Consider the following 27,505-nt stretch of genomic DNA (forward strand, 5'->3'; position numbering starts at 1 on the left):
TAGTATATGTACAAGCGAACGGTCCACAACCTTGGACTGGTTTCCGCTCTTGATCGTTTTCTTTGCCCACACTTGGGACGTCTTGCGGATTCTTTCAAGGGCTTTGGTGTGCCTAACCTTACGGGCCAACAGCTTCCCACACTGTAAGTGGGTGTAAGTGAGAGAGAGCAAGGATGAGAGACAGCTATGAGGCATAATAAAAATACAAATGGGTTCTAACTTAGCTGTGATACTTTCTTTCGAGACTTCTATGAAAGTAAACTTGGAGTCTATACACACAAAATATGCTGTTAAGTTAATACACCACATGTTTTAATCATATTAAAGGTAGCGTGGTAGAAATTGTCCATTAACTAGCCAGACATTATGCCATAAGCTGTCATTAATACGATGCTAGTGGAGATGCTGCCATTTTTCTGTATTCCTAAAACAAAATATGGATAATTTCAATCACCTGAGTGACCACAGTTGAATACTAACTGACTCAATATCCAATTTTAGCCATAATAGGATGTAATTTAAACAAATTAGAGTCAATTTCTATTTCAACAGGTACCTAGCCATCAGTTGAGAAATGTTTTGAAAAAACACTAATGACAATGCCTAGTGTAACAAAGCAAAACTCTTGTCACTGTATTGCTCTGTCGACAAAGACTGAGGTATTTAATGCCAATGCAGTTCATTTGAACTTGAACTTAATGACTCTGGATATAATGTATGAAAATGGGGATTGACTGTTAATCAGGACTGTAGGCTAAAGGCTATTATATATGACCTACCTGTTTGCACAACCTTGTGCCACATGGCATTGTGGCTTTGCAGTGGGGGCAAACCGTTTTGTTTGACGGCATGACTCCAAAATGTTTCTCTAGTGGGAAAAGGGGAAAACAGCATTACTTAACGCAGCACTATATAACTTTTTTTAATGAATAAAATGTAATTTTATCGTATCTGTATAGTAATGTGTTAATACAATATCAATTCTACAATTGGAGGTTAGGTTAAAACTTTGACATTGACGGGGCCAGTTTGGAATTGCAGCCTCCTGAAGGTATTTTTTAGGACAGTTTTGAAAGTGAGTAGGGTTTTACACTCCTTTACTCCTTTTGGTAGGGCATTCCACATTGTTGTTGCATAGCATGAGAACGAGTTCATTTCCTTGTTTGTGCCAATTCTGGGTTGAACATGATCAGTGGAGCTGCCTCTGGTGTTGTGATTATGAACTTCAGAGGATCTGACACACATTTGTACCTGATGTTCAGGATTCAATGTATCCCCTGAGCAAGCAGGCAGGCTCTATTAGTTCAATGTCAGCACTTGCACAGGAAACCTGGTTAAAATCTGGGGTTGAAAAGGAAAGTTACATAGTGCAGCTTTAACATTAGATCAGGGGTCTTCAACAGGGGGTCCGGGACCCCTAGGGGGTCCTCAGAGTTACTACAGGGGGGCCGTGAAATCTCTGTGTGGTATGATTTTTCTTTCTTACATTAATCACTTGAACCCTAGCATCCCTATTCTGGGGATAACTTAAGCCAAAAATAGCAGATCTACAAGCTCTGTGAGCTTGTAGATCTGCTATTTTTGACACTGGGATATATGTGTCGAGGGAAAATGGAGCAGACCAAGTAAAACATTTTTTATACTATATAGAGGGGGTCCCTGCTTCATATCTCTCTCAGCTAGGGGGTCTTTGGCCTCAAAACGTTGAAGACCCCTGCATTAGATGCAGAACAGCTTTACAATGTATTTCGCTTTTACTAATTTTGTATTTACGTATCTAATATAAAGTGTGTTTTTTTGGTTGCTCTATATATATTAGATACGTAAATAAGACCCTGTAGAGTCTACAGGGTCTTCAACAGGGGGTCCGGGACCCCTAGGGGGGTCCTCAGAGTTACTACAGGGGGACCGCAAAATCTTTGTGTGTTATGATTTTTATTTTTTACATTAATAAATTGAACCCTAGCATCCCTATTCTGGGGAGAACTTAACCAAAAATAGCAGATCTACAAGCTCTGTGAACTTGTAGATCTGCTATTTTTGAAACTGGGACATATGTGTCGAGGGAAAATGTAATACAATACAGAGGGGGTCCCTGCTTCATATCTCTCTCAGCTAGGGGGTCCTTCGCCTGAAAACGTTGAAGACCCCTGCTCTACAGTCGTACAACATGTCGCACCAAGATTTGCTACTTATTAAAACAAATTGCACATTAAGAAAACAGGTAACTTTTACATCTACTGCTAGGCCCACGTTAGCTAGCAGGCAGCTAATATGCTAAGCTAAGCTAACCTCATTCATATAAGCTGTTACGAGGACAATACAATGATTCCAACACATCATGTAACGTGATGCAAAACAATTATAACGCTGACACAACGACAATAATTGCATTGACACCGTGATTTCGTTACAAAACAATATTATAATCTTACCTACGTATCCCGCAAAAGAGAGCAAGCGACCTCACTTTCAGGCGATGACAGTACTGCTTCCGGTTCGTTCCAAACCGGATCCACTTCTGCGACGCACTACTAAACTTTATTATTCACTTTTTTATTTTGAAATCAATAAGAGCCTACAACCCATTGGCACAAATTATATGATAATTCATAAATACATGCGATGGCCTGACCAACACCAGATTTCGGTTTACCAGACCAGAGCTAAAGAAAGTGAAAATGAAAATAATATTTTTTGTTGATATTAATTATTATTATTATTAGAATAGAATACGCACGGTGTAGTTCAAAGTTCAGTTTACACCTTTTAAAATGAACTAGCAAATGTAAACAAATCCTTTGAAAATTGCAGATCTACAAGCTCATTGTCAGCTTGTAGATCTGCTATTTTTAAATGGCTGAAATGTATGCTGAAGTGGATAATGTATGTTCTATAATAATAATCCAAATCTACAAAGCAACTTGTAGTTTTAACAGTATAATATTTATATATATATATTAGTATAATATAATATATATAAAAGTATAATATTTGCTTCTGACATGTAGTGGAGTAGAAGTAAAAGTACTGAACATTGGAAATACTCCAAAAAAGTATAACAAATACCTCAAAATTGAACTTAAGTCGTACTTATGTACAATTTTGGTCTTAAAATTTTGGTAAGACCACATGGCTAATTTGCATACGCGCTATCGAAGTTAATGGAGGGGATAATGGGTCTCCCATGCACGGAGTTTTCTAGTAAATAAACGGTTTTTTTTTTTGGGTGAATCCGTGCTATTTTTTATAACCCCCACAGTTTGCCCTGTAATGTCACCAGTAAAGCCCGTAATTCTCCAAACATGTACAAATGTAAAATATAAGGTGCTTACCCGCTTACCCCAAATGTTATCTAGGTGTCCGAAGAATTTGTGCAATGTCTAAATCCATATTTTTCAATTAAAAAGTGTTTTAATCCCGTCTGTGGCCGATTCTGAGACGGGGCGCATCCGGTGAAAGCCGAAATTACACTCAATGTAAACAGAAAGTAAACGAGGGGGGAAATGGCGTTCGGCCACAGACAGGATTAAAACACTTCTTTATTGAAAAACGTGGACTAATATATTGCACAAATACTTTGGACACCTAGTTAATATTTGGGGCAATCTTATATTTTGCATTTGTGAGAGAGCGCCGTTCACAAACGCTGTCAGGCTGCTTTGGAACCTAGGTGCCCGGACCGCTATGCCAGCGGTCGGGGCAATGCGGTTGGGGGGGTAGTACCGGACCTTTCTAGTTGTGTATTTACGGAATTGAAATCCGTGTTATTTATACGTGGTGGGGAGAGTGTAGAGAGGTTTTGGGGGGGGGGGTAGTACCGGACCTTTCTAGTTGTGTATTTACGGAATTGAAATCCGTGTTATTTATACGTGGTGGAGAGAGCGTAGAGAGTCACGTGACTGTCTCCGCCTCGCATTGAAGTTAATGGAGGGGATAATGGGTCTCCTATGCACGGAGTTTCGGAGTTTCTAGTAATCTATGATATGCACGGATTTATTTTGGTGAATCCGTGCTATTTGTACGTGTTTGGGGGGAGACCGGGTTGGGCAATCGGACGCTGCGTTCATGATTTGAGGCATTTTGTTCAAAACGAGCCACTCCTGTAATCTTTGGAAGACAATCTTAGCCAATCAGGTTGGAATATGAAAAATCTGACTTATCCGACTAGATCACATGACTAAAGAGATTTGTGTGATGTTTGGACAATCTAGACCAATTATTTGTTTACTAACATTGAGACTGGACGCACAGGTGATTGTTTCACACAATCAATTCCCAACCTGTTGTTTCGGGGTGCGCTAGTTTCAGTACACCCCAACCCCCTCTTGTGTGTTGGCTAGTGAGGCGCGTCCTAGCGAGACCTGATAGAATGGGTTTCATTGCACGCATACTGGTTGCACGCATACTGGTTCTTATCAGTGTGACGTCGTCTGTTAAGGGGTCTATAGGAGTAATATAAAAAAATCGGCCTCCTTGTGGCGCAATAACAGGCCGATGTGAAGAAGGGAGTGTTTTACGTCGATCAGGCCAACGGTGCCGGAGATTAGCTGTACACAGACGGACACACGCACGGACGGACAGGGGTGAAAACATAGTCTTGGCCACATCTTCGGCCTGGAGGAGACAATGAACCATATAATGGGAACTTTCTAGGTCTGGTTGAGCTACTTGCTGAGTTTGACCCAGTGATGAACAAAGGCAACACATATGCTATAATACTCTCTAATGTCATGATTTGAAAGCAAATATACCTTCCAAATCTACAGTAGAATAGACCGTTTTCACATCAGCTACAGAATTTGTACATAAATTAATAGGTAAACACAGGTGTGTTACCAATGATAGGCTACTTTGTATTAAAGGAGACACACCATGAATTAAAAAAAAAAAAAAGATATTTAATATCATATGGTGTATGTCCCTCAAACCATTTTCAAAAGGTTTGAGCCTAAATCAACACTCAGATATTCTCATCCCAAGTCAATTCTCTCAGACTTATAAAGCACTTTCAGCTGCAATACCAAAACGTCCTGTTGGGCAGAGGGGTGCTACTGAGCAATTCTGTCTGTCAAAATACATGGGCAGAAAGTTTTGTGATGCAAGCAAACATTGCCATTCTGAGATGGCCTGTTCAGACACGCCCATTCTGAAAATCTCTGAAATGAGAATGAATGACTGAATGTTAAAAAAAAAAAAAAATTGGGGTACAAGAGACACTGGGGAGCCCAAAAAAATACCCAAAAAATACAAAAAAGTGAAATTCATGTTGTGTCTCCTTTAAAGTTGCATTACATTCAGGTGCTGCTAGAGTCAGCCAGGGTGCCGCTATTGTGGTTGTTGGCTCACTGGAAAGGCTTCTGTAACAACAACTGAAACTTAATCAGTATCATTGGAACACTTGTGTGTCCCACTCCCACACAATTTCATGTTTTTTTGATTGATTTATTGAATACTTTATTAGACAGAAACGTAAACAGCACGGTGGTACAGTATTTGTTTCCATTGTAGTCCTATGTCAATATGGCTGCTGTGAAAAAGGTCTATTGCAAAAGGAGCAGTAGCTGCAAAGATACTAAATGGCATGATTGCAGCTAAAGGAGTTGTAAATCGGTGCTGAGTTCACAGAAAATAGATAGGGAAATCAATGGAATAGATTTATATTGTAGCCTATAATTATTGCTTGTGCTATGGAGTTTCCACCTTGTGAAGTATGAATCCCATAGCAATATAAGTAACATGATTTAGACCAAATACTAAATCCCTCCATTGAAATCAGCAAAAATGTCTGTTAGGGGTGGTATCAGCAAGTTCCATTTACTAAATCATAGATGAAACAATCTCAGTTCAGTGTATGTCTCTTGGATCTTGCCATTGATCTGCTGTTTAAACAGACTAAAGGCAACCTATAAAAATTCTAAAGATGTTTACAAACATCGACTTCCTCTTATTAAAAATCAATGAGAGAAAATAAACACCTGCACATAAACATTGTGACTGACACTAAAAAGGCAAAAAGAAGTAAGATCTGGGAAATAATCTTCAATGACTTCTAACCTTGAAGAGCAATTAGATGATTGTTCTCACAGAAAGTCCCAGTGCTGGCTGTCAGTTCGGGTAGGCCAATCCTATAAAGAAAGAGACAAAAGCGAGTAGACACAGGAATTAATACGCGCTAATATGTGCTATCTTGGCCCTAAATTACTGGATCCTCCTCTGTTCCTTGTGAAGGCAGCTGGGGGTGCTTTCGCTCTGCCAGGCAGAGCCGCAGGTGGCATAGCTGTAGCTCTTATGGGTACATCTTGACAAGCTAATTTCTCCTCCCTGTTTCAGCATCAGTACACACCGTCCACAGCAAACTAAACATGATAATACCACCGTCTTACCGGTAATTGACCGTGGAGATTCAGACCCCCACACTGCTATGCCACACCCACAGTAGCCTATAAATAGGAAAAATATGTGAGTAGATTAGATAGATGGATAGACGGACAATTACTGTATAAGTAGAGGGACACAATTAAGACAGGTGGAGAGTTGGAACAGTACCGTATGTACAGTATAAAGAGACAACAGGCAGACATGGTACAGCAAGTGGATGGGTCTATACGTAGACAGACACCTTACTAAAGCACTCAAACACGTGCACGTGTGCTTTGCGCGAGCGCACACACACACACACACACGCACACGCACGCACGCACACACGCACACACACACGCACACACACACAATTAATGTGTGTGGGCCTCTCAAAACGATCAAAATGCATTAACAAGATTCTGGTGAGAGAGAGAAATATTTATGCAAGATTAACAAGAATTAAACTGATCCTCTTAGTATCAGCCACCAGTACCCTCTAATTGGTATTCTGAGCACTGACAGAGAAAGCAAAAGACATTGAGCAATGGATATGTCTAGGTGTCTAAAAAAAGTTATGCAGGAGTAGCATATAGCGCTAATAGCTGAGGGCATCAGCCTCACAAATCTGTGTGACTCCTGACAGCCCTGTCGGTGTAATGAAAATGAGAACTTTCAGAGAGAATCCGAATTCTGAAAAGTATGAAAAATGAGTAAATTTCATCGCCTTTAAGCACCTGGTATCTGGAGAGTCAGTGAAGCTTGCACATTTGCACTCTTTGTTTTTGTCTCTCTTCTGCAAGCACTCACACACAAAAATCAAAACCTAACCTATTATACCAGAAGTAGATCAGCCAGTCAGACAGACATAACTTCAGTCAAACTAAAGTAAGTTCCTGGATAACAAGGCAGCGTACTTTAGAACCAAACACCACACAGCCAACAAACAGAAAGAAGCCCAGAACAAGTGTTTATTATGCTGACATAACAGTTTATGTGTGCAACTGTAAAACAATACATGAGTCATAGTGGGATTTCAGTGCTACTCAATGCCATTGCTTTTTACAAAAAAGAAAAAAGAAAAGTAGAAAACAGTAACATTCCAGTAGAAAATAGAGAGAAAGGATGCATGGCTTATAGTCCGTGACTGACAAGGAGCCTTTAGGGGTTCTCCTGGGGCCACTTTTATAAAAGGCTTCTGCTTCAGCCTAATTTACACTTTGTCATACAACTGCATCGCTCGCGGAGAATAACTGAAAACCATGACACATTGCATCATGGTTTTCAATTATAAATTGTTTCTTTTGAATGAGCGACAAATCCAAGTTAAAGTTGTGATATTATTTTCTTATGGATTCTCTGTGATGTGGCATCAATTTCTACCATCGTCTAAGGCATGAATGATATACGTACATATATTATCACTCTCATTTTGTTCTTTTGTAATATTGATTGGAAATACTGTAACACGTCCTGGACATTAGGATCATAGTCAAAGTTATTTTTTAAAGCAAGCAGGCCCCCAGTCAGTCTGTCAGTCAGTCAGTCAGTCAGTCAACCATTAACTACTGGCATCCACAAAGATAAAAAAAAAAACAAGCCAACACCTTGTAGACCTGCTATTTTGTAGATCACCGAATTTTGCTATTTGTCGTACAGCTAGATATATAGGGCTTAAAAGAATACTTCACACCCGAAAATACTTTTTTCATATGAATTATTCACACCGTGAAGCCTTGACTGCATGGAACATTTTTGATTTAGTCACATTCCTTTACCTGATAAAGAAAAGAGTAATGGGGGGGGGGGGGGTGAAGTATTCCTTAAGTGGTTAAGTCAGGAAGTCAGTCAACCATTCATTAAGTCATGACGTCAGTCGGTTAATTGACTAGTGACTATAGGTCATTCTACTAATCAGCTCGTAGTCAGCCAGTTGCAATTGGTTAGCCAGTCAGACAGAGTGAGTCAGCACAACAGCAAACTGTACATTAGCATGCTGATGAGACCATCGCAAAGAGTATGCAGGAGTGTTTCTCCCAGAGGAAAAGTACAGAAAGATTTAGAAAGGAGAGAGAGTTCTGCCCAAGAAAAAAAAGAAGACAGAGACAATACGCTGCAAAATATTGAGTGTTATCTTTACTCGTAGAGTTAGATTATTAGCAATCAGGATATTGCCGTCTAGGAAAGAGCAAAAGAAAGGAGAACAATAAGATGAACCTAAGATGTGGAAGAGAGAGCAAGTAAAAGAGAGAAAGAACGTCCCCCTGAGAGTGACAGAAAGGGAAGAGAGGTGAAAACAGAGAGGGAGGAGGTGCCACACTCATAAAGAGATGAGGGGAAAGATCAAGTAACAAGAGGAGAGAAACGAAATATTCCCACCATCACCTAATGAGAAAGGGGCAGAGCAGGCGATGGAGAGAGAGGGAGAGATAGAGGACCAATGCCAGGACTGGGATACTGGGAGAGATGGGATAGACAGAGAGGAGAGAGGAGGTGTTCTACATTCAGGAGGCGGACCCAACCCCCACCCCACCCCGGCAGCTTCGAGTGATGACAGCTGTATGGATGGACACCCTGATTAGTGTGTGTGTGTGTGTGTGTGTGTGTGTGTGTGTGTGTGTGTGTGTGTGTGTGTGTGTGTGTGTGTGTGTGTGTGTGTGTGTTCCTGACATAGGCCACATTATGGCGCAAATGTTGGGGGGAAATTGGTATCTCGAATTTGATTTCATTGCAGTTTCATAAGGTTGGAAATGAAATGGCCCTGAAATAGATCAACTTAAAAACTATGCAGGAGGCTAACTTTAATTAATCACTGAGAGCAGATGTTATATTAGTAATGTATTAACATAATTCCACGTGTGCAGAATAATCTTTATTCATGATCTCTTGTACTGACATCTTTTGACCACCTGGGGAGAGGTGGCATGGCGTGGTACTGAGTACTGAGTTTGTGTGGCCTATACACACCCCCACACAACCCTCAATTAGATGTAACTGCTTATGTATACTGGACAGTACAATGTGATAAAATTGTATGAAGTTTGCTTCCGAATGTCTGCATCTCTTTTCAGGGAAGAATATTATTCCCTGATTCATAATTCTACAGAATGCAGGCTCAGTTGTTAGTGTTTACTTGGTCTCATATTCTGCAAGAGCTTTGTAGCCTAATGGTGGTTATCTAATTTTAGAACAAAACCTTATATGTAAAAAAAAAAGAAGAAGAATTTTGCACACCTACAAAGGCAACAGGTGCGTAGTAAATGGCCTAGCGGGGGCTCAGACGTAGTAACAGTAAAATAACTCCTGCACACTGTCTTCAAATGCAAAAAAATACTTTAATGGGAAATATGTTCTTGCATTTGAAACCATTTTTTTCCCTGTTACTATATACAGTATGTGCACGCACGCACGCGCACACACACACACACACACACACACACACACACACACACACACACACACACACACACACACACACACACACACACACACACACACACACACACACACACACACACACACACACACACACACACAGCATATAACCATTAGAATTGTATTAGCCACTGAGTCCCCATTGTCATGTCACTGCAAAGTCATCCATCAATGTGCTGAGTATCAATACATGTCAGGGCTAATCAGTCTTTCATATGCCTACAGAACATCACGTTGCATAGCTTTGAGTTAGTCAGTATTTCCATAACTAGGAAAGTGACATGAGAGTAAAGTAAAGATATATAGTAAATCATATTATGCATGGTGGCAGCTGCAGCCATCAAATAAGTCCCCGTGAATTCATACATGTACAGTATCGTGTCTGTTTCTCATTAGCACCACAGCAATAGCCGTTAAAGCCTGCTCTCTCTCATATGCTACAATATGCTGTGGCAGCCTTTGTCATCTGATACAAAGTTTTTTGTCTCAAAGTTTACAAAGTAGATTCCTTCAGTCATGCAATCGAGGCATGCAGGAAAGGTGTGGCTTCTGGGGCATTCTAAGGCATATAGAAAGTCACACACCACCTGGGTACATCCAGGGTACTTACAGTACAGTACAGCTATGTAATGCTACCAAGCAGTCTCTGTTGTTGCAGGCATTAAGGAAGCATCATACAGTTTCTAGCTCTCACCATTTTACAGTTTGTTGACAGCAAACATATATGTAAAATATGACCAACATATAGAGAGGTTAATCAAGATTTAAAGAAAGATATTTAGGAGAGTTAAGGGTGGTCTACACCAAGAAGGATAACTATAACGATAACTAGTGTTTAACTCAAGTGAATGGCACACACAACTATAAAGACAGCAGTGGTGAACGATATTGTTGCGATCACTTTCAGAGCAACCTGATGATCTGTAGAAACACTGACAGCAATCCATCTGAATTTACAAGGCATGTTTACAAAATGTTATCGTTCAGCAGTGTGGACACATATCGTTATCCTTATAGTTATCATTCTGGGTGTGGATGGCCCTTTTCAAGTGGAAAAGAATGTACCCTGCTCACTGTTTGTTGTATATCTTGCAGGGAGTTTAAACGGCATGTGACTTTTCTTCTTATGTCAGCCTACACAATCTAATAATGAAGAAACAAGACAAGTGTTTACCCTGCTAGCTGTTTCCCCCCCTTTCTGTAGCCCCTCCCTGGTTTGTGCATTTAAACCATGTAATTGGAACAATGTGAAATCATGTCCAGCCTGTGACCCTTTTTTACATCATGTCTCTTGCTGGTGCGTCTAGCGTGCACTGCACCATACGCGATCCAATAAAAGATCCTAAATAAAACCACTAAATCACTTGAGGATTTCCATGATTTCCTGCTTGGCTGTGTATCAAACAGAGGGCCCTGTGACACAAACTTTCATCGAGGTATGCGTGTGTGTGTGTGTGTGTGTGTGTGTGTGTGTGTGTGTGTGTGTGTGTGTGTGTGTGTGTGTGTGTGTGTGTGTATCACAGGCTTGGAACAAATAAATAAATATATATATATAGAGAGAGAGAGATAGAAAAGAGTGAGTGATAGATAAAGAGAGATGGAGAAGGGTGTCTGCACCACACAAGAATTCAATCCTAGTGGGTTGCGTTTTGGTTTGACTTGTCCTGACAAACCCACTGACTACTTTGTTAAAAGAAGTCCCCTGAGCCAGTAGGCTGACATCATGAGATGGTGTGTGTGTGCGTGTGCGTGTGTGTGTGTGTGTGTGTGTGTGTGTGTGTGTGTGTGTGTGTGAACTCGCTTGTGTGGTGTGTGTGTGTGTGTGTGTGTGTGTGTGTGTGTGTGTGTGTGTGTGTACACATGTGGTTGACCCCTCCATTTGTGCTTGCACCTGCACACGCAGAGGCACAAATTAACGCACACATGTACGGACGGCACTGCAGAGCATAAAACTACTCCTTTGCATGCAGATTTAGAAAATTGATTTCATAAAAGTACAGTATTAAATCTTTTATTTCCGTGAGCTTTTCGCAGCGAGGCGGCTTTTGATAATGGGAACTAGAGCTACGGTATAGGGGAGGGGCGTTTCGCTCGCTGGTGATGCCCGCCATGCACTGCAGCAGCAGTGGGTGGGGTCATGGGATGATGAGTCACCGTGTTGGGTGGACTTTCAAGTGAGCTAAACTCTTATTAAACCCCAGCCTCCGTATTGTGGGGAAAGCTTTCGCAGAAAATAGCAGATCGACAAGCTCACAAGCTTATCGGTCGGCTATTTTCGGCAAAAGCTTTCCCCACAATAACAGAAAACAGAAAATACACTAGCATAGAGCCCTGATGGACTCCGCTCAACCTTATGGGGTTTAAGTGGTTAATGTTATTTCCCCATAGCCGTCATGTCGTCCCTGCTTTATCCAAAGTGCATTCTTTGCCATCCCTGACTCATGCAGAACAACTACAGTAGGTCCACCTTTCCTTCCATGGAAATGATACAAACAAAGGTACGATATATTCAAGAATATTCTAACGGCGAAGCCAAGTGATGCATAGACACGAGGAAGGGTTAGATCTAACAAAATAAGGATATCACAAGGTTTACTGGGGACGTCAAGACAGTGGCAAGAGGATGTCCTGGTAATAAAAAATATAAATCATTGTATCACGCCACAAACCAAGCTCTAATATAAAAAAGCTTTGGAACCGAACTATACATTTTCATTTTGTGTGTAAAGTGTATGCGGAAATCATTGTATGGGAATCTGTGTTCTTCTGAAGTGGACGAGGTTAGAGGAAGGTCAAACTCGTATTCGATCTCACAGGCAAGAAGACAAATAACACAGACCTCAAACCCTTTTGATTTCTCTTCCATTTGCTAAATAAATCCATGCGCCGCCCTCTTTTCGTTCCAGTAAACCCTTATTATTCATAAATTCATCATGTATAGTGCTACCAGTATGCAAACCCTGAATGTCCACGTAATAAATCGTCAATGAAAAATATTTGTATGTACAGTGTAGCTCAATAAAATCTCAAATTCTCTTTAAACGAGTTTGCATGCAGTCAACTGCATAATATACAGGCAATAAGTATGTTGAATCATTGTTTCTTTGGCAGGCCAGAATCCAGCTGGACATGCATAAAGAGATATGTACAATCAAACAAAAATCAAACAAAATAAACACAGTTCGAGTCATAGAGAAATGCTTACTCTCATATGACCTGAAGATAAACGTTTGTGTGCAAATGTTTAATATAGCCAGTCTGTAAGTTTGGAGGGAGGGGTTGAGACCAGTGGTGTAGTTCAAACCATTCGCAGGAGTATAGAGAATGCCACTGACAGTAGATGTTGTCCAATAGTAGCAGTAGTAGTCATAGCAGGTGTAGTACAATGTGCTATAGAGTATGGCAGTAGGCTGACTATACACCTCTACACCACTGGCAGAGTCCCCACTCAGAGCCCCTCTTCTTTCTCATAGTCCGGGGACACAGGCCTGGAGACGGTGAAAATGTCCTGACGTTTGATTTTGGTTTTGGGCGTGGTAGAGAGGGAGGCCGAGCTGGCGGGGGGCCCCCCCACGGAAGGCCTCCTCCTGTCTGACAGCAGCTTAATAATCTCGGCCACCTGGTTCTCCAGGGCCCCCAGTCGGCCCCCGAGGCTCTGGATGTCCTCTCGGAGCTCCAGCCGCGTTTCATTAAGCGTGGCTTGTAGCGCCTGCTCTGGGATCGGGCAGAAGGAAGGGGACCCTGCTCCTCCTTCTACACCACCTCCTCCACCTGCTCCCGGGAGGAGGGGGCTGTGGAGGAGGGGGCTGTGGAGGAGAGGGCTGTGGAGGAGAGGGGTGACGGCGGCCGGGGTGCGAGCCTCCCCCGCCCGGTCGATGCGCAGTTCACTCTTGGTGATTCCGCTGTCGCACGAGTCCGTCTTGCGGAGCGGGTTGGTCCCGGCCACGCCCCCTTCCTCTATGTCCCCGCGCCCTTCCTGACCTTTGCCCTCCTCAGAGAGTATCTCCACGGAGACGGCCTTGACAACGTTGTTGTTGTTCAGACCCTCTCTGTGAACCTCTGCCATGGAGGCCGTCACCGTGTTGGCGGGTGCCATGTTGTTTTTCAGACGCATCCACCCGCCTGCCTTGGCCGCAGGCTTGCCCAGCTTGGGGCTGCCCCCCACTTTGAGCCTCGTAGCGAGCGAAGGTTGCTGCTCGCCCCCTCCTCCTCCGTTGGTGGAGCTCGGCTGGAGCTCCATAATGTCACAGTTGTTCTGCTTGGCGGTGGGCGGAGGCTCGCTCACCCGGGCGTAGGCCAGGGTGGAGGCCGGCATGGGCGTCACCTGGGACACCGTCAGCACGCTGCTGCTGGGCGGAGCGCCGTTCTGAAGGGAGCCGGAGTGAGACCTGCTGAGGCTCAGAGGCAGGGAGTGCTGCAGGCTGGAGTGGCCCAGCTGCAGGCTGTTAGGGTGGAGGTGCTGATGGTGGTGATGGTGGAACTGCAGCTGGTTCTTCTCCAGGTCCAACTGGGTGGAGGAGATGGCGGTGGAGGTGAGGGAGGAGGTGGCGACAGCAGAGCCCTGGCTCTGCTGTCGCTCCTTCTGCTGTTTGAACTTTTGGAAGAGCTTACGGACAGGATGGTCCTGAGGGATGGTCAGCTGCACCTCGTTCTTCGCACGCTGACGCTCCTCTTCCTCCTTCTTCACGTCGCTGATCTTACGGAAAACGATCTGAGAAGACACAAACACGTGCACGCGCGCACAGACACACACACACACACACGAGAAAAAAACAGCAATCACTTATCAGAACACTTATCATTTCATTATGAATAATAATAATCTCTTCTCTTGCTTTTGTTGCCAAGGGCAATGCATTCATCATTGGTGAAACAGATTTTCCAAGAAATAATTTAAAAAAAGAAAAAAGAAAGGAGAAAGGACACCACAGTAAGTTTTAACTTCATGGAAATCTGGCTCCATAGACCATATTCACACGGCGGCCATATTGGAATTTAACATTGAAAGTGCCGCGGGCTACTTTCATTGACTTCATAGAAACATGGCCGCCGTGTGAATATGGTCTATGAGAATCTGTCTCAAATGTTTCTAATTATATTCTCATGTCATCTTCTCGCTTCACTCCCAATCAAATGCTGCCAAATGCAGCTGATTCCCACAGAGCACTGTTAAATGATCATCCTATTACTCAACCTGAGTCTGGTGCTGTGCACCTGGCTCCTCTGACACGCTAATTACATTGGGAATGACAGAAGTCCCATCCAGCCAGCATAGCCAGCCAGGAATGTGTTATTCTTGGTCAAATTATAATGTTCTCGGGGGAAAGCTGACAAGTCAGGTGTGGGTTGTTGTTATTTTTGGAATGAGTTAGTGATTGAGGGAGTCATTTCCAACTATCCACCCATCCATCCATTCTCCTCCTCCTTCCCTCTTACACTCACCCAGACCCCTTCTCCCACCCACTGAGAGGTCTGTGATCCACGCCAAGTGATGTCACCTCCTTTTTGTTCTGAATTCTAGGAGGAGCTCAACAGGAGGGGAAACAGAGTGTGTGTGTGTGTGTGTGTGTGTGTGTGTGTGTGTGTGTGTGTGTGTGTGTGTGTGTGTGTGTGTGTGTGTGTGTGTGTGTGTGTGTGTGTGTCAGCCATCTCTCATCCTCACCCTCTGGTCCGCTCCGCTCTGCCAGACTGGAGGCAGAATTGGTGAGCCAGTAATTAAAATCTCTTTGAAAAGTTCAGACTGGTTTAATGAAAATGGCATGCCAAGTTATCACCGATATTTACAGGCATTTGTAAACTTGATGCGATGGAGGTTTTGCCATATCCTTTGTGCAATGGTGCATTCATTGTATGATTTTTAAAATCTCCTAATTAAACTTTAAACTCCTTGCCAGACTACAAAAGGAGGTGACGCATCAGTGGTGACTGTGAGGAATTTCTAAAGCCTTTTTTCTTTTTTTTATAGTGGGATTAAATGTTAAAACATTATACTCAGTACTTTACCTTATGGAGTACTGTTGAGTTTATTTCATTGGCTTTTGGTCACTTCAGGGACTTTAGATCCCTCTCTTACCATAATATGGTAAAACAGCATGCATCTGCAGTGGCATCCACAAGCTAAGTCAAATCTTGCCATACCTTCCCTCTCATTTATTTGTTATCGGGATAACAGCATTCTTGTCATTCTTACTCACTTATTTGTGAGGTAGAATGGCAATTATTTGTGCAACAATGTCCCTACGTGTTAAGGTTTTTGCACACTGGGGCATTTTTTTCTGTGCGATTAATTCTCTCAAAAATATACTGTATGTGTATATACTGCACACAATGCTAATATTATGAGGAGATAAAGCGAGGAAAAAAAAAAGATTTTTCACAACAGATTAAGGCATCAGTGCCGTACATTACTGAGGCATCAACTATATGAATAGCTTTGATGCAAAATTCTCACCCCCGGTGTGTAAAGACCTTTATGCTACATCTCGTTACGCTCTGTCATGTCAGTTTTCACGCTCCATCATGTTTTTCTCCATCATGTCATGCTATGTCATGTTTTGCTAAGTCATGTGTCATTTTATGCTCCATCATGTTATGCTCTGTTATGTCATGCTCTATTAAGTCATGTTATACTACGTGATTTAGTTTTTTGTTTACCACTTAAACACTGGACTCTGCAGACGAGTGGGAAGAAACAAGGTAAGGAGAGGGCAATAAACATAAAGATAAAGTTAGAGAAAAAGAAAGAAAGACCAAGGACAAATAGAGAAGGACTGATAGATCGATAAAAAGTAATTTAGATAGACAGGAGGAGCCAAGAAAAAGACTCCATTTAGCTGAGACTTATACAATTCTGAATAGTCTTCCCGAGTTCTGGTCCAATTCAGGCAAATGGGCTTGTGAAAAAGTGTCGTGCAGGAGAAAAAGTTTGGCACGGAGGCAATAGTTGGCACAGACAATCGCTCCTCAAGAGGAGTGGTTTGACTGCATGGCACAGAGTTGAGTGGCCTGACTGATATTCCTTACTTAGCCTAATTTGCGATGGCCCAATTATTCCAACCTTCTGTCTGCAATAATCGAGGCGTTACTCGCACGTGAAAATGAACTGAAATTCGGTAACAGGTTGGCTGCCAAAACACATGAACACACATAAGATGGTATTAAAATACCCTAGTATTTTAAAATACCCTAGTATTTTAATACCCTCGTATCAGCCCCTTGATCGGGGTATAAACAAATGTGTGTTTAGGGGGATTAGGATTTCCGAAGATTATTATTATTGTTCTTCCTGATCTGTTTGTTCAAAAACCTACTGCCAATGGCCTTTTGGCTGCAAAGCCACTTGCACAAACTATTCAAGAACAAATGTGCTTACATTATTATTATTTCACAGAGAACTTCCTGATGTAGGCTAAGTTAAAATTGGGTTAAGTTTTTTTTCCAGTTGTCTTTTCAAACTTTGAGAGGTTGTTTTTAGTCATTTATTTACTGTATGAAATTAAAGCAAATTTCCCTGGTGTCATTGTTAGCTGAATAGCCTACAGTACAAACACAATAAGTGTTGACTTTAATCTAGAGCGATGATAATTACTCTTCCCTTTTGAAATGCTTGCGCTACTGTCTATATAGCATCCTAATTAGCCAAAACACTGACTTACACACAACAATCGTTTGCTCAAACAAATGAGCTAATAATGAACCGCAAGGCTTCATTTAATAGCAAATCTACACGAGCTCACAAGGTGTAGTGCTGAGACGCTTTGTTAGCTTGTAGTTCGGCAATTTCCAGCATGTGACGATACTGGCACGCAACAAAGTGTAAATCAAGCGTAACAATCTAGAAATGTGCATGATTCCCCCCCCGCCCCCATACCTCAAGTTCATGTGACATGGCTTTAGAGAAACAACAGAGACCACAGATCAAAGAGTGAGTGGATGGGCTGACAGGAAAAAAAAGACACAACACAAACATCAATCATCAGACAGTGTTCTATTGTCACAGCAAGACGTGTTTCCATTGTTGTGCCTATTGAATTATGCACACACCTGTGACCCAACGTGAGGGGGGTTGTTGCTGAAATGCAGTGACATAACAACAAAGCCCTTGTCACATTTTTTTCCCCGCGTGCCGGACAGGGTGAAATGGTAGTAGGGGAGGAAAGGTCACAGGTGTGTCCATTCATGTGTCTGCCCACCCTGAGCATTGATTCCCCACGTTACACATGTAGGCTACATTACATTACAGTGCGAGAGATAGAGTATGTGGAGAAAACATATTTCTAATGACCCATTGTGTCATATGGCAAATGAACGCTACAGTCCTTTCCCCCGTCAACTTGGGCACTGTGACACTTTTACTGGCAAATTGGCAATAGGGGAAATAACAAGTGCTATTAACACATCTAAAATAGCTATACAGGTGTTCTGATACACATGATCTGCTTAATCATTTGGTGACTGGTTGAAATAGGCTCTCCAGCCATGCTCAAACCATAATGAAGCACACTTAACGTTGTTCAAATGAAAAATACCTCATCACTATACATTTTACTCCACAACTTATTAGATATGACTAAGTTCTGCCTTGAAGCTTCTCCCACTCTGGAATCCTCCATCAGCTGTGCCGGTGAGTCAGTGACACAGCGTTATATGCATACCAAGTTTGCACATGTAATGCCATTCCCCCTTCGCTCCCACCCTCTCTCCCTCCCTCCCCCCAGGCCCCCCTCGGTCGAGTTGTCAACCCCTCCCTCTCCCCCTCCATATGGGCATATCATTATGCCGATTTGCGGCATCAGGCATGCCCAGTCCATACATATGGGCATATCTGCATGTCCACCACGATCAGACCTATGCTGGTTAGAACTTAACTACTTTATTCTTTTACACGTTTTGCATCAGGCTATAATCATGGCTGGGTTTTGTTTTTTGGGGCTTGAATTATTAAAGGGACCTGCTGAGAGGCTAAGTAAATTACACCTCAAGATACACACACTTTGCCATTACACTTCAAATTGGCCCACTCATAATCCCCAACCACATTTCATAAAAATACAGCCATCCTTTCTTGGTACAAACGTTCTTGGCGGAAGTAATAGGCAAGATTTAAATAGATGGTCCATAATTATTTTCTCTCTATTGGAACGAGTACAGATTGCACAAATGAACAAATGAACATACTGCCAAAAATGACATTTTTAAACACTACCAATTAAAATTCCCTCCAGCACTTTTAAGCAAAGGGGATGGTATGATAGTAAAAACATTTTTTGGGCAATGAGAAATTAAGTCCTTTGTACCACTTATAGTAGACACATTGAAGAAATAAGTCACTATTTTAATACCTTAAAGAAGGTATTAACATAAATAAATAGTGTATTAAAGTTGTATGGCTGTGGGGCTGATAACAAGAATAACCATCCTTAAACATAATACTGTAACAAAGAACTGGTTTTAAGATCTATGTAATGAAAAAAAAAAATATGAGATTCAGAAATCAAGTCCATATTTTTGATTGCCTGGATCAAGACCACTATAGTCTTCAGTTTGATATCAGGCTATATTTTTGAGTAAACATGGGCAAAATATAGGAACACTATAGAACTTCTGCAATAGAGTACAGAAGTCCTGACGTCACTCGTCCATCCCCTGGGTCGTAAAGTAATCTGTCTATATGTTGAATAACATTGGGTCATCATAGATTCGTCTCATATAAGAATTAGGGTCCAAAAATAAACAATCTCTGCGATATTGTCAGGAGGAGGCTCTGTATCGTTTACGATAGTCAGTCACTCATATTTGAAACAGTCCGTTTCTGGTGAAAGTTTTACTAATTCGGCGGAAGTAACATTAGCGTTTTCTCACCGCGTCAGTTGATGCTCCATAAGAGTCAAACCGCCGGGATCATTAGTTTATTTTTTTGACGCGATATTAAACACGTCTATGGGAATTCAGAACGGGGGGGGGGGAAACACGACCCAGGTAGGAAAATTGTTTATACATTAGGTTTTTGTAAATTATGAATTCCTGTACATATCACTGACCCTTAATTAAACCCTTAAAAGTATAAATTGCTATGCCAAGATGATTTAATCTATGTAATCTATCATGTTTTTGTAAAAGTGCTGTGCTAACAGTGTGCATGTGTGTGCGGGCAGTACGTGCGTGCCTGGCTGCCTGCTGTGAAATATTTTTGTAATGAAGCAAAGACAAATTGAACCATGACTCACATCAGATGCATCAGTGTTGATTTAATTTGAAAATAATGTGATGTCATATTGAGTCATGCAAGGTGCTCATCATGTCGGCTTGGCGAGCCACCCAAGCACCAAGTATAGAGCTCTGGGGGACCACGGTCAACGAAGTACTGTATATAGAGCTTATGTGGTTAAGAGCAAAGCATGTGTAGACTTCACCCTTTTCTCTTATAACATGCTTGAGGCATATTGTATTTCAAATACAGTGAAAACAGTAGATCTACAAGCTTACAAGGTGCTGCGATGTGACGCGTTGTGAGCTTTTAGATCTAGATGTACTACTACTTTGTCATTTGTACTTTTGAATACTTAATCATTTAAAAATAACATTTGAATACTTAAGTAAGTACTCTAGTGATTTAACTCAAGTACAAATTAGACCTGAGCAATTTTCACTTGTACTGTAGTTGAGTAGGCCTAATATTTGATCAGGACTACCCACGTACTGTGCATTAACAGTTTTGGCCACAGGGGGCACCCCACTTTACCCTTTTCTACATGACTGCACTAACAGGCATGATGGCGTCACACAGAAACTGATGTCACCCCTGTGCCCTCCTCCCATGAGACCACCCCATGCTCCACCAGAGGATTCTATATGCAGATTCTATAACGCCTATCGCAACAGCATTAGCACACGTAGCCTAGGGAGGAGGAAGGCACGACCTCCAATAGAATGCCCCAGCAGGAATTACGCAACAAGAAAATATCATGAAAAAATAAAACGACAAATAAAAACGACAAAAATGACACTCAACCCTCGCCAAGAGACAAGAATGAACATGAATTATTCACACATGAGCCTGCAGGTTTTGTTTTTATGACACACACATAAAAACCCCAAAAATAAAAAAAATTAATATGAAGATTTGAGAAGTGTGTAAAAATGTGACGGTTGTGTTTTTGTACACTGTGTGCCATGAGGAAGCCAGGCTGTTCCTGTTTTAAATGAGCATAAATTATCTTTCTTTGTTTACAGTAGGTTATATGTAAACATGCAATGTAATGATTTATCTACAGACAGACTGTCTATTATACAGTCTGTGCCTTGGCAAAATATGGGATATCCTGTTTGTTCAATTAGTGCCCATCCCAATGCCATCAAATTAAACATGTGTATGCAGTCCAATATAACAATGGACACACTGGTCAAAAAAAAAAAAAGGTACAGATTCCTATAGCCAGCCTTCTACCTCTGGTTACTGAACAGCTGGAGAATAAAGGACCGTATTGGTGGTTAGGCATTCAATCCATTGACTACAACTCAAACTTGACATTAATTCAGACGATTCAGAGAAATCATTTTTGAGGAAGCTACTGTATATTGGATTTACTTTATTTTCATATAAAAGGGGGAGAGAGAGAGATGCTAACTCAATGTAAAATCTAGTGTTCATTTAACTCTGCGTGTAAAAATGTACCCACTCTCAAGAGTTAAACTAAACACTTTGTGCTATACTTCGTCTTATGATGGTGTTGCACAATGACAGTAGCCAAGCTTATAGATCTGCTATTTATAGGGGGGAAAAGGTCAATGTTTGAACAAAATTTTAAAAAGTCACCCATAACAACACATGACCAAAATAGGGATGCCAGGTTGAAAGTAATTTGACTCTGCAGAGAGGGGGTAGAATGGAGGATGCTGGTTGCTTTAACTACCAAACTCAATATCAAACGATTTTCATATAGTGTGAAAAGCAGAGACTTGAAACGTCCTTGATATTTATAATCCAACACGCAATATTTAATTGTTTGGTTAAGTGTTGTTGTTGTCATGGGCATTTTAATGCATATTAAAAGCAAAGATTGATTTAAAAAGTCACCGGAGCAAAGGCTGATTTGCATATGCAATTCAAATGTCCATTGGATTGTCCATTTTGAATAACTTTGGACAAAATATAAACAAAATCTAGAAATAAAGCCATTAATGGGAAACATTGTCTATGTACTGTACAATACTGAATATTCAGTCTCCCCACTAAGACTTTCCTTTTCTGGGAAATCAAACTGGCAGACCCTTAGTCAGTAGCTTGCTTCTGTAACCTCATAGCTACTGAACTGCACACTGCCTTCTTTTATCAATGACATAAGAGAGACACGTGTTATGGGAAGAGCAAGACCTGAAAACGAAGTGCTTTTATCACAACACTGAGAGCTTCTGCAGCTGTGACAAGAGAGCTCCTTCATTTATTTTCAGTGCTCTGGAAAAGTGACACTTGCTGTTTTTGCAGTGCACCTTAACTAACAAGTACAGTATATCATGCACACACAGTATACATCTGCTGCTATGTTCACGCACCTTTATATCTTATCTCAGGTACCATGTGTAAATATGTAGATAACTTGTTTTTAGTTTTTATTTTGCTCTCTTGTTTGATCTCCTTTCCCCCTTGCCCACCCCCCCTCCTTCTTCTTCCCTTTCTTTTTTGGACTCTATTCAGGACTGTGATTGGCTAGAAACACATGACACATGTGCATAGCATAGCCCTATAAACAGGACTATGCACTTAAAAAAAATCACACCCTGTGTGAAGGAAGCGGTGCCTTTGGGGCGGGCCTTAACTCATTTCAATGCGTCCCTATTGGTGGTCTGAGTCCACTTACCAAATTTGTACTTGGGAGAATGCTGCAAACTGGAATGATGGCTGTTTAAAGCCCAGCCAATGGGCAGACAGAGGGGGCGGGGCTTAAGTAATGACAGTTAGTCCCTATTGCTGGCTTTAGTCCATGTACAAAATTTGTACTCCATAGCATGCTGCGAACTTGAGTTATGGCTGTTTGAAGGCCAGCCAATGGGAAGACAGAGGGGGCGGGGCTTCAGCAATTCATGCTGGTCCCTATTGGTGGTCTAAGTCCACATACCAAATGTGGACTTGGTGGCATGCTGCAAACTGGAGTTATAGCTGTTTAAAATCCCGTGCTCATCCCGTGCTCATACGGGCGCGGGGGGTCCCTGGACCCCTCTTTGATAACTTCATCAATTCATGCTCATGCCTATTGGTGGTCTAAGTCCACATACCAAATGTGGACTTGGTGGCATGCTGCAAACTGGAGTTATAGCTGTTTAAAATCCCGTGCTCATCCCGTGCTCATACGGGCGCGGGGGGTCCCTGGACCCCTCTTTGATAACTTCATCAATTCATGCTCGTGCCTATTGGTGGTCTAAGTCCACATACCAAATGTGGATTTGGTGGCATGCTGCAAACTGGAGTTATAGCTGTTTCAAATCCCGTGCTCATCCCGTGCTCATACGGGCGCTGGGGGTCCCTGGACCCCTTTTTGATAACGTCATCAATTCATGCTCGTCCCTATTGGTGGTCTAAGTCCACATACCAAATTTGGACTTGGTGGCATGCTGCAAACTGAAGTTATAGCTGTTTGCTTCTTTGCCGTGCTCATCCCGTGCTGAAACCGCCGGACGGACGGACGGACGGACGGACATACAAAAGTCAAAAGTCAAGTGTAGAGCGGTTGGCACCGCTAAAAACACTTTCATGTTTTTTTTTAAGTGAATCACTTCCATCACTGTGATGACCACTGTGACCACACCGCCCACTTCACACTGGGTGTGTTTTTTTTCTATGGAAATAACGATATGATAGGAACTATGCACAAAAAGTAATTTTACCCACTGTTTTTGTTCTGTAAACCTGTGATGTGACAATAAAGCTGATTCTGATTCACTGAGAAATGAATGGCTTTGTAAATGACTTAGAAAGATAGACCTTTAATGATCCTACGTGGGAAATTCAGTCATGACGGTACCGCAGTTATATGCTTGATTTCTCTATCATAACATACTTGTTTGAAGAGCAAAATATTTAATACCAAGAAATATTGTATACCACAGTATTTTGGTAGATACAATATACCCTGTACAGTTAAATGTCATACCGTTATTACCCTAGCCCATGGATCTTCAACAGGGGGTCCGGGACCACTAGGGGGTCCTCAGAGTTACTACAGGGGGTTGTGAAATGTTTGTGTGATAGGAACTTAGTTTTTTACATTAACAAGACCACACTTGAACCATAGCATCCCTATTCTGGTCGGAATATTCGCCGAAAATAGCAGATCTACACGTCGGTGTGTGAAGATAATCTGTAAACAAACAACATAAATTCACACACCACTGATGCTGCTAGTGATGTCAATCAAGTCTATGAAGATATCTATGAAATCTATGAAAAGGTTTAATCTGCAACATCATTTTATACAATATGTAGTAAGGGTCCCTCCATCTCTCACTCAGCCAAGGGGTATTTGGCCTGAAAAACATCGAAGACCCCTGTTGACCACAGTGTTTTTGTAGATACCATACTGTACTGTAAAATGTCACGCTGTTATTACCCCAGCATACAGTACACAGCCATGTTTTATTCATCCTCTCTCAAGTCCCTCACAGCACAGCTGTGGAGGCATGGACACTCTGACCATCAGGGGAGACATCAAGAGTCTATTTTTGGGTGCCGGCACATCAAAGTGTCCCCTGTGCTGTAAGAACCCAGACTGAATTAAGACAACCCAAAACGTCAACATAGGCAGTCGCGGCAGCACAAACGCTGTGTGGTGTTTATACAATGCCCCAATGAATATTTGGGACATTTAAATATTAATCGTCTCCTCCCGGTTTTGCAGGCGGAGCAGAAGGAAAGTATCATGACTTCATCAGGATTTCAAAGGGAAGGAGATGATTCATCTAATTAATGTCTTCATTTTCAGCACAGCTTTTATTCTCTGGCTTCAGCAAGATGCAGATCACAGTAGCCTATAATAATGTATATATAATGTGAGCAGAGAGCCGGGGACAAAGGGGGGGAGAGAGAGATGCTAACTCAATGTAAAATCTAGTGTTCATTTAACTCTGCGTGTAAAAATGTACCCACTCTCAAGAGTTAAACTAAACACTTTGTGCTATACTTCGTCTTATGATGGTGTTGCACAATGACAGTAGCCGAGCTTGTAGATCTGCTATTTTTAGGGGGAAAAAAGTCAATGTTTGAACAAAATTAAAAAAAGTCACCCATAACACATGACCAAAATAGGGATGCCAGGTTGAAAGTAATTTGACTCTGCAGAGAGGGGGTAGAATGGAGTATGCTGGTTGCTTTAACTACCAAACTCAATATCAAACGATGCCCTGGAGTAATCTACTGCCTAGTGCTGTGAGCATGATTAACTCTGCCTCAGATCCATCTATAGCCCAATATATGCTTCAACACACGACAGTGTCACGCACCAAAAATAGCAGACCTACAAACTCACAACGCATCGCGTTCGTGACCGGTTGTGAACTTGTAGGTCGCCTATTTTCTTACGACAAAGTATGAATCGGGCTTATCTCTTCTCCATGCCTCTCTCCTCCTGCACTCACTGCCACTCTCTCCTCCTCACCCACTCATTGGCTTGGTCTCCTCTCATTCCTCTCTCCCTCGTATTGTCTAGTCTTGTCCTCCCTCCATCGCTTTACATTTGTCTTTCTCTCTCTCCATCTTTTCTTTATATTGCTCTCTGGCTCTCTGCCCCCTCTCTTGCTCTCTGCTCTCTATATGTTAAACTCTGCTTTCTATCTTGCTCTCTCTCTCGCAAGCTCACTTGCTCTCCCTTCTTGGCATCAATGTATTTATTTTTAAACTTAATGGAACTCTGTCTCATACAGTGTCTCTGCTACTGTATCTCGCATTGTTTCCCACTGTCAACGCCAAATGGGAAATACATCAATTCTATGGCTTATCAATTCTTGCTTATGCACATAGGCTGGGTGTTTCAAATGACACCGTCTCTCATTCATCACCAATGTCTGGTGGAAGCCTCTGGATAGCCGCTAAATGATTGATAGTTAGGAACCAAATGGACATTTACGAGTCTGTAACTATGATGGTGTTGCACAATGACAGTAGCCTGTTTTCAGGGGGGAAAAACTCAATGTTTTAACAAAATAAAAAAACAGTGTACAAATGGAACCAAATGGACCCTTACGGGTCCCTTAAGGCAGTAGTTCTCAAAGTGCCTAGGACCCCCAAAATGATATGTATTTGACCGCGGATCCCCATCTGAAAAGGTTTTGTGCCAGGGACCCCTATAAGAGAATATTTATGTTAAAAAAATCTAAATTATTCAACATTTTCAAACACTTTCACGATTTTGAAGAACAAAAAATAGCAGATGTACAAGCTCGCAGCTTGTACATCTGCTGAAGCTGTGAGCTTGTATATCTGCTATTTTTGAGTAGCCAACGTATCAAATATGGATGAGGTTAAAATGATTGTGATGCTGTATTAAGACATTTTGCCCCCTGGAACCCCCTGGAACCCCAAGGACCTCTGGCAGACCTGCAAACCAGAATGTACTTGTAGGGTTTCCACTGGCAAGTCCCGGCGCCGCACCACACCGCCTACTTCTATGGTCGTTTCCATATACAAGCACCAGGGCCAAAGTGGGCTCAGTGGGGCCGAAGAGGGTCGAAAAGGGTGCCAATTTTGGCCCCACTCCAGAATGGTCTGAGGCAGGCCAAACAGGGCCAAACCAGTGATGTGTAATGCCGCTTGCTACTGATTGGCCGTGGTCATGAGATGCTTCGGTAGACTAAAGTACTTGCTCTCCCCGGAGATATTTTGGGTGCTGGGCCATGCAAGGCTTGGCGAAGCCAAAAGGTGCAGTGTGGTGCGGGGCTGGACTGCCAGTCGAAACGGGGCAAAATGTCCATAGAGAACTGAAATTATTCTGTTATTCAGTTTGAATTATGATGAGTGAGTCAGTATTAACCTTACAAGAAATCAATACTAATGAGCTGTTTCACATCCATAAAATTAACACTAATTTCATGCCTGGGAACTGCAGTTGGGGGAAATTAAAATGTCTTGCTCATGAGTACAGTACCTAATTTTGTTTTAGTGGATTGTTGATATGTGCTACTATCACCACATCAAATTCCACTGCATTTAAAATTATTCATCTATCTAATTTCTCGTTCCTTCTGAGCTGATCCCCCAAAATATTAAATTGAACACAGAAGAATAGTAATTAGTTAAACCTACAAGCTCATAGCGCATCACTATGCGATGCAATGTTGTTTGCAATGTCAAAATGTCAATACAGCAATGCCTTTATATAAGAAAAAGAAAGAAGAGTATGCACTTTGTAATTTGTACTTAAAAGTACTTATAGTATTTTTAAAAGCACTCCAGTACTCCAGCACTTTAACTCGAGTACAAATTTGACCGAGAAACTTTCACTTGTAGTTGAGTAATATTTGACCAGGAGTATCTTCTATACTTTGACTACTAGTAGACCTACTGGGCAGTACTTTGTCCACACTATCAAACACACCTGTGTCCCACAGCAGGAGAACCACATTGCCTCCACATGTTCTGTCATCCTACCAGGACCTGGACCATCATCTTGTATAGAAGTGGTTCTCAAACTTTGTTGGCTTCTGTACCCCCTTTCCCTGATTT

At 41.9% G+C, this 27,505-nt stretch overlaps 1 protein-coding gene across 1 annotated transcript in view; it reads right to left on the bottom strand.

Moving 5' to 3' along the window:
- Nucleotides 1-13,243: 13,243 nt before the first annotated feature.
- kcnh5b (potassium voltage-gated channel, subfamily H (eag-related), member 5b) overlaps nucleotides 13,244-27,505 on the bottom strand; it is a gene marked incomplete at both ends in the record, with an annotated part of 146,297 nt that continues 132,035 nt past the window's right edge. Inside the window, one exon of the mRNA XM_084045733.1 lies at nucleotides 13,244-14,506. Within this exon, the coding sequence (XP_083901859.1) occupies nucleotides 13,244-14,506 (1,263 nt within the window). The remainder of the gene's footprint in view (nucleotides 14,507-27,505) is intronic.

The sequence above is a fragment of the Gymnoscopelus microlampas genome, assembly GCF_963454915.1.
Source record: "Gymnoscopelus microlampas genome assembly, chromosome: 20".
NCBI classification, from domain to species: Eukaryota; Metazoa; Chordata; class Actinopteri; order Myctophiformes; family Myctophidae; genus Gymnoscopelus; species Gymnoscopelus microlampas.